The following is a 7896-nucleotide window of genomic DNA, read 5'->3' as shown; positions in this document are numbered from 1 at the left end:
CCTGTTGGTTCAGGTATCCACTGAGACTAGTGTCTGCTTGTGCTTTGCATGCAGTGTGAGTAAAGTATCTGTCTTGGAAGGATATCACACACACAAGAGCGTAGAAAAGATGGAGCTCGGCAGGGAAGCACAGAACATGTTGGGGAAAAGGCGGAGCCATCGGGGTCACATGCCATTCCTCCACATTCCGTGTCTTTGGTTTGAAAGATGGAGTCGATCCTGGCGCCAAAGTGTCTGTGGGATATTAACTGCAGTGATGGTCAGCTGATCAGTACTGGTCCTTAAAGTGTTTCTCCAGATCTTTCAGGGAACCAATCCTGCTTCTGTCCATCTACTGCCACATTTTTGTCTGTAATTTCTGTATCGCTTAAGTTTACATCAGGGAGCCAACCAACAACCTTTTGCTCAAAGTCAGAATCAGAATCAGAATGAGCTTTATTGCCAAGTATGTTCACACGTACAAGGAATTTGTCTTGGTGACAGAAACTTCCACAGCACAGACAGAATGATAGTGGCAAGACACAGATGAGAAGATAGAATATGTGAATGAAGGATAAAAAATATTAAGTACACAATCTACAAAAAATTGTCACTAGACATTATATGTATGTACAGGTATATTCTACACAAATGCAACGGAATGTGAGTAAGAGATATGATGTGATAGATATAATTATAAATATAAATCCTGCACTAATTATAAATAAAATTCCTGCACTAGCAACCCCCCCGATAATGCTGTAGTATTTGGTGTTTCTCATTGTTGCCCTTGATGTGGCGTGGACGTGTAATTACACTCGTTCTTTCCCCACAATCTTCCTCTGCCGCACAGAACACGTAAATGGTGTTTCACACCGGAGGTTTGAGCAAATAACCTTCAGGTGACACCAGGAGCTCCTTCTCCAGCTCTCTGTCTCCCCCTGCAGGCATGGAGGAGAGAGGAAGCCTGGTGCCAAACACGGACAAGCGGCTGCAAGCGGGGACGCTAATGCGAGGTCGGTACCCCGGTGTGAGAGTCCAGTTCTCCTTGTGGGAGTGTGTGTAGCGTTTTGCCAGTGTGACCAGCTGTGTCGCCCCCTCCCGCAGTGGCCTTCAAAGCGCTCATGATGGCTTTCCCCATCGCCCAGATCACCATGGGTGAGTTCCACTGCCGCAGTGCAGGGCGTCACCTCCGTGGAAGTGTGTTGTGACTCCTGATCCCCTCCGCCCCCCATACACACACACGCAGGTGTCCTGTACCTGGACGACTGCCCCCTGCAGAGCTACATTCCCCTGTACCTGCTGGTGGCGGGCGCCTCAGGCCTGCTGCTCGCCATGCTCTCCTGTGGGCCGTGCCACCGGGCCGAGGAGGGCGACGGCAGCCAGACTCTCCTTGGCGGCTTCTGCGCTGCTCTCAACAGCCTGCTGGTGGCGTTCCTTTTCTGCTGGTTCGTCACAGGTAAGGAGGCCGCTCCCCTCGCAGCTGTGTCGCAGCCGTGTCGCAGTGGTGCCCGTCCCTCGCGAGAGCGCAGCCGTGACACGGCACATCTCCCTCACCGTGCGCACAGGCAACGTGTGGATCTTCTCCGTTTACCCGCCCAACTACGATGACACGATCCCCCAGGAGCCGTACTGTGATCGCAACCTCTACCTCTTCGCCCTCTGGAGCACTGTGGCCATGTACGTCCTGCTGGGGGTGCTGCTGCTCGCCTGCATCTGCCTCTCTGTCTGCATCTGGATCTGTGGCAAGAAGGAGCCCATCAGAGGATTCACCTGGAATGTCTGAGTTAGCGAGGGGAGGGTCCTCTCTCTCTCTCTCTCTCTCTCTCTCACACACACACACACACACACACACACACACACACACACACACACACACACACACACGAGGAGAAACACATTTGGATACACACCCAAGTGCAGCTACTCGTTAAAAAAAAGGAGACAGACACACATGCAGAGACACACTCAGATACCTTTATAAGTACAGCTAGACCACACACGCACACAACACCAGGTTCCCTTGGCGGCAGGCACCTTTAGGAACAGTGTTTTCACTGCAGCACTGCATCACAGTGACACTGCTACAGGTGTAAATCAAGGTGACAAGGTAATAAATGACTCTTTCCCCACGAGTGACCACGTGCCACTGTCCCAAGAAGAGTGTACCTATGAGCTGTCATTCACATCCAAGATGGACAAAGTCAGATCACTTGTGTGTGGGTGTGTCTGAGAGAGAAGGGAACTGGAGTACAGAACACAGCTCCCACTACCCTAAACTTCAATACACACACACACACACTGACTGAAACCGCTCGTCCCAAGGGGGGTCGTGATGAACTGGAGTCTAACCTGGAGGGGGAGGGGACACACCCAGGACGGGATGCCAGTCAGTCGCAAGGCACCCCAAGTGGGACTCGAACCCCAGACCCACCAGAGAGCAGGCACAGGCCAAACCCGCTGTGCCACTGCACCCCTTCAATAAATTTCAATAAATTTCAATAAAGAACGATAAATACAGCTCATTAGCATACACTCCTGGGTACTTTTTACCATGTCGGCTCAGGGTAAATGCTGCCAGTGTGGACCCCCCGCCTCCGGCAAGGACTGCTGATCTGCAGACTATTCTCCATGTTCCAGAGGTGCACTTCTCACGCTATAGTGGCGCTCATGCTCCCCCAGGCTAATGGAATAAATAAAAAATAAATTACAAAACACACACAATAACCAAAAATATTACTGTAATTTACAGTCTTAATGGCCTTATTATTATTACACTCAATAGTGTTTCTATATTGTTTAAATTCTTTAAGAAAAACAGAAAATATAGGTTTTTATTAGCAAATTTGGAGCTGTGTATATATTTGGCGGAGATGAATAAATTGATGACGTGTCTGTTGTCTCTGTGCTTCTGTCAGGATGTAAGAATCCAAACAGTACATAGAGTATTAATAAAGTAAAACAAAGTACTTATCAGTGATGAACTTGGAGACATCTTAAAACTCGTAGGCTTCCGCGGTTGGTGTCAACTGACTGGGAGTTTTGTACTTGTGGATTAAACCGCGTCGTGTGGGACTCCCTGACGATGCTTCCAACAAGAGAATCGAAACGTTGGAACCAGTGTCCCACACGACGCGGTTTAATCCACAAGAACAAAACTCCCAGTCAGTTGGAGACATCTCTGCATAGTTTTGTGGTGTAACAATAGGGCCGGGAAAGGTGAGGAGGCTTAGTGTCCGGGCGCAGGTTACACAAAGAACCATTTACATCGATCCCCTCCCTGAATTTCCTGAGAGGACGCTCGAAGGCTTCCCAGGGTAAAATCAGCATACAGTCGTGAAAGATTTCTTTAACCCTGCTTGTTAAGGGTTGTATCTGTGAGTCCGCAGGCAAACTTTCCCCTATGTTACATTAACAAACTGGTGTTCCAAGAAGCACAAGGTGACATCAGGCGAGGCGCCAACTTCAACGTGACGCAAAGAGCGACGCCTCTCTTATAGGTTCCGAAAGAGCGCGAGACACAGATGTTTCCACAAGGAGTATGGAGCCCATTCGCTGTGGAGATGACAGCAGGGTGAGAGACTCTCCAAGGAGAGTCACGGGGACAAATATCCTTGTGGTGGGACAGCTGATGACCTCGCAAGGACATCTTCTGAGCTGCAGTGAATCGCTGTCATTTCTCGCCTTTCCTCTTACAGAGGAGTACAGAGTTTGTCCTGCTCCTGGAGGCTCTTCCTCATGGCCCTGTGACTCTTGTTCAGAAGCGTTCATCGCCCTTCTTCCACACATCGTAGCTAAGTTTTGGAGAGAAACTGCTCGTGAATTCACTTGCGTATCAACAGCAGCCGTGTGTGAAAGTGTAACGGCGTAACGGTGTAACGCGCGGTGTTCCGCCGTCAGTCAGTGTCGGTCACTGTGAGTCACTCCTCCGTTAACTTCTTTCAGCTCCTGACAGTGACAAGGTTTCGCCACCTGCCGCACAACACAACCCAGTGCAATAGTTTACTACAGTACAATAGTAAAGGACAGTACTAACCGGTACACCCCAGCCAGGCCCCTTCGCTCGTCTACTTCCGCTCGCTTGGCGGTCCCGCGCACGAGAGGCAAAGCTCGGAGGTTCTCGGTTCTAGGTCCTAGGTCCGTTGTGGCGGAACGACCTTCCCCCGTCACTCAGAACTGCGGAAACTCTTGTCTGTTTTCAAGAAGGGTCTGAAGACCCACCTTTTCCAGATCCACTTCGCCCAAGATCTCTCCAGCTCATTTACGGTGTAACTGTTCACGCGTCGTAATTCCATAAGCATCCCCAGATACAACCTTTATTCAGCCACTACTCTGGCATTGTACTTTATGTGTGTATCTTATAATATTTAAAAAAAAAATTAAAAAAAAACACACAATTGGTGGGAGGGTATCGGGGTTTGTCTATCCTGTGTCTTATGCACCTACTCGAACGATGAACGTCGCTGCAGCAAGCGGAAGGTAACAAACTAGGTTTGCTTGAGAGTCACATGTCTGCAGCCATGTCTCCTTCTCTTAATGTAATGCATAAACTGTACTTTTGCTGAGATGTACGACGCTTTGGACAAAAGCGTCTGCTAAATGAATAAAAAATGAATAAATGTAAATGTAAGATGTACAACGGTGTACTACAGTACAGTACAATAGTACGGTCGTGTCGCGAAACACAAAATGCGGGGCGCGAGAACGGAACTCCAAGGACTGGACCGGATGAGCCTGACATTTCCAGAACCCTCCCTGCGCTTCCTTCGGCTTTGCGCGCCCTTGCACCACGTGACTCCGCGCTCACTTCCGTTGTGATGAGAATCCACTTCCGGCAACATGGAGGCCGTGGTGAGCGAGACGGTGGCGCCCGAGGACCTGCAGGTGAGTGGAGCGCGCGCTTCGCAGCGACAGAGAGGACGATCGCCCGAAAAATCATTCATAGGCGAGCGCTTTGATTGGTCGTAAGTGGGCAGAGTCGCTGTGCGCTTATTGGTTTGTTCCGCACAGCGCGCGTCGTCGTGTTGGCGCCGCGCTCAGGCTCAGGCTCAGGCTCAGGCTCCGGTACTCTGAGTCTAACTGACTGAGGCTTCTGGAATGTACTCCGGTATGGTACTCGGTGTGACGTGACGTGACGTGACGTGACGTGATACGAGAGGAAGTTTGCTCTCGCTTAGTTTATAAGCCCGTAAGTTACACTTCTCCGCAGATAAACTCGAGGCGCTGCCACGGTAACTGAGTCGGTCGCACAGCTGACAGAAACGGAATCGGTCGGATCTGTTTTTCGCAGTCAGTCTTTCAGAAATAATAACACACACACATTTTCAGAACCGCTTGTCCCATACGGGGTCACGGGGAACCGGAGCCTAACCCGGCAACTCAGGGTGTAAGGCTGGAGGGGGAGAGGACACACCCAGGACGGGACGCCAGTCCGTCGCAAGGCACCCCAAGCGGGACTCGAACCCCAGACCCACCGGAAAGCAGGACTGCGGCCCAACCCACTGCGCCACCGCACCCCTTATAAATAATAACAGACACTGGCATTTTTCTTAGAAGAGTCAAGGATGGGATTGATGTAAGTTGTTCTTTTTGTAACCTGCACCCAGAAACGCAAACGGTGCCTCATCTTTTCTGGCACTGACTGTCGTTCTACCAAATACTAGCTATGCAGAGATGTCTCTAAATTTATTATTGATAAATTGTGTAAGGATTTTGCTTTCTACTATGAATATCATGTACTGTTTGGGTTCTTCCGTTTTGTTAGATGTACAGAGAAACGAGCATATCATTAATTTATTAATAATTTTGGCTAAATATCATATGCACAGGTCAAAATTTGCTGCTACAAAGCTATATAAGCCTTAGGGTGCTTTGCGACGGACTGGCGTCCCATCCTGGGTGTGTCCCCTCCCCCTCCGGCCTTACGCCCTGTGTTGCTGATGTTGATCAGCTGATGCTGATTTCTCACCATTAGATGGACCGTGTTTGTGCATGAGACCCAGCAGACACATGCCGATTGGTTGAAATTTTAATTTAATTAGCAGTGTGTCTCCTTAACCTGCACATCTATCTCTGCGTGACTCAGAAATTCGAGCAGAAGTTCAATGCGGAGCTGGCGAAAGGCTCCGTCTCCAAGGAGACCAAGTTCGAGTACGCCTGGTGTCTCATCCGTAGCAAGTACACGGACGACATCAAGAAAGGCATGATGCTGCTGGAAGGTGACGCACCTGTGGGGGGTCCTTGTTTACGTGTCACATCAGTGTCTCCTAGTGACTGCTCCCCCTGGTGGCTTACACTCCCCTTTTCTCCCAGAACTTGTTCACAGGGGCACCAAGGATGACCAGAGGGACTACCTCTTCTACCTGGCTGTGGCCAATTACAGGCTAAAGGTGATGTGAAAACATGGTATCGTACCGTGTGCTGGGAGGGTACTCTGACTCTATATATATATGTGTGTGTGTGTGTGTGTGTGTGTGTGTGTGTGTGTGTAAGAGCATCTCCCGCTCTGCTCTCCGTCTCTCAGGAGTACGAGAAAGGCCTCAAGTTCATCCGCACCCTCCTGAAAAGTGAGCCGGGAAACACACAGGCATTGGAACTCGAGAAGCTCATTGACAGAGCGCTCAAGAAAGGTAGGTGTGTGTGTGTGTGTGAGGACTCCCATTCATTCGATCTGTTTCAGACTGATTGATCACTGAACTGCTCTGTTTTCTCTCCTCCACCCAGATGGCTTGGTTGGCATGGCGATTGTTGGTGGAATCGGTCTGGGCGTGGCCGGATTGGCGGGCCTGATCGGATTGGCTGTGGCCAAATCCAAGTCATAATAAGGATGTGGGAGGAGCCCGGATGTTTAACCCCGCCCTCAAGGGATGACTTATAGGCTGCATTAAGTATTTGCCCTGATCATACAGACAGAGCGGCGCAAGTCACAGGCTAGTTATTAATGTTTGACTTTCTTTTTAATTTCTTCTCCCTCCAGGAAACTCGTCTGACATTAATTGGTCATATAAAATGGGTTAATAATAAATGACAGATAAGCAGAGCAGGAAGTTGTCCTGCATTTGGCAGGTGGGAATTTACAGTGAGTTTTATGGTTGATTAAGGAAGTCTGTGATGCCTGGTACCCGGAGTGACCTGCTGTTGACCTCGTTTTCACTCTGATTTGCGCTCGTTCACCGCTGTCCCTTAAAGCGCAGCGCCCCTTGTTGTCCTTTGTGCCGGAGGGGGCTTGTCTCCGATACATCCTGGACACTAGTGAGCTCGTGGTGTCAGCAACCATGATTGAAAACCATAGTACAGTGTGGTATAGATACACAACACTGAATATTCAGTATACCGAATACTCACAGCTTTGAGATGAAGTCCAGTGCCATAAGTACTTTTTATTTTGAAATTTACTAAGAGCTGCATGATTTATCGATACTAAAGTTAATAAATCTCCGTTTTTCATTGTGCTTATGCTCATATTTACATATGTACTTTATTAGAATCTGGCTGTGATGTGTCCAGCAAATGTGTATAAAACAAAGTATTTAATTGTTTTCTGTGCTTTCTGTAACCTTAGGTCAAATGAAAACATGTTTATTGGACATTGTCCACACTTGTAGTTCCACAGGTCCAAACTCTAAAAACCAGTTTTATATTTCTTGCAATACAACTCAAGTGTCTTATTTTGGGTGTTTTTTCATCAAGTACATTAAAACAGGGAGTTGTAGCAGTCAGTAAATGGTTCTGCTCTGTGGTGGGGACGGGGGTTCGAGGGGGGGGTTTGATTGGGAGGGGGTCTCTCACAGCGCCCTCCGGTTCCTACCACAGTGTCAGCGCCCCCATGAAGCCTGCAGCACGTCACCGTGTGTGTGCATGTGTGTGTGCGGACGCTCGCATGAACCTGAAGGGTTTTTCGTCTTCTGTTGGCCACTT

General features: G+C 49.1%; 2 protein-coding genes across 2 annotated transcripts; both read left to right on the top strand.

Annotated features, from left to right (window-relative positions):
• Positions 1-1299: 1299 nt before the first annotated feature.
• Positions 1300-1796, top strand: LOC114912102 (transmembrane protein 272-like). Its single transcript, XM_029257279.1, has 2 exons — positions 1300-1438; positions 1548-1796. Exons 1-2 carry the CDS (start codon positions 1315-1317, stop codon positions 1763-1765), a joined length of 342 nt encoding a protein of 113 aa, XP_029113112.1. The 5' UTR covers positions 1300-1314; the 3' UTR covers positions 1766-1796.
• A 2970-nt stretch (positions 1797-4766) lies between these two features.
• On the top strand, positions 4767-7361 carry fis1 (fission, mitochondrial 1). The gene is made up of 5 exons (XM_018733433.1): positions 4767-4863; positions 6065-6197; positions 6292-6368; positions 6503-6608; positions 6703-7361. Exons 1-5 carry the CDS (start codon positions 4819-4821, stop codon positions 6798-6800), a joined length of 459 nt encoding a protein of 152 aa, XP_018588949.1. The 5' UTR covers positions 4767-4818; the 3' UTR covers positions 6801-7361.
• The last annotated feature ends 535 nt before the right edge of the window (positions 7362-7896 follow it).

Source organism: Scleropages formosus, chromosome 13, assembly GCF_900964775.1.
Source record: "Scleropages formosus chromosome 13, fSclFor1.1, whole genome shotgun sequence".
In the NCBI taxonomy this organism is placed as follows: domain Eukaryota; kingdom Metazoa; phylum Chordata; class Actinopteri; order Osteoglossiformes; family Osteoglossidae; genus Scleropages; species Scleropages formosus.
Note: the sequence above shows the minus strand (reverse complement) of the source record. Positions and strands in the feature narration are given on the sequence as shown.

Bases quoted from the DNA above. Each gene is read 5' to 3' on its own strand.
- LOC114912102 (XM_029257279.1), top strand. From the start codon at position 1,315: ATGCTCTCCTGTGGGCCGTGCCACCGGGCCGAGGAGGGCGACGGCAGC. The intron at 1,439-1,547 runs GTAAGGAGGCCG...CCGTGCGCACAG, and splicing joins TTTCTGCTGGTTCGTCACAG to GCAACGTGTGGATCTTCTCC.
- fis1 (XM_018733433.1), top strand. From the start codon at position 4,819: ATGGAGGCCGTGGTGAGCGAGACGGTGGCGCCCGAGGACCTGCAG. The intron at 6,369-6,502 runs GTGATGTGAAAA...TCCGTCTCTCAG, and splicing joins TGGCCAATTACAGGCTAAAG to GAGTACGAGAAAGGCCTCAA. The intron at 6,609-6,702 runs GTAGGTGTGTGT...TCCTCCACCCAG, and splicing joins TGACAGAGCGCTCAAGAAAG to ATGGCTTGGTTGGCATGGCG.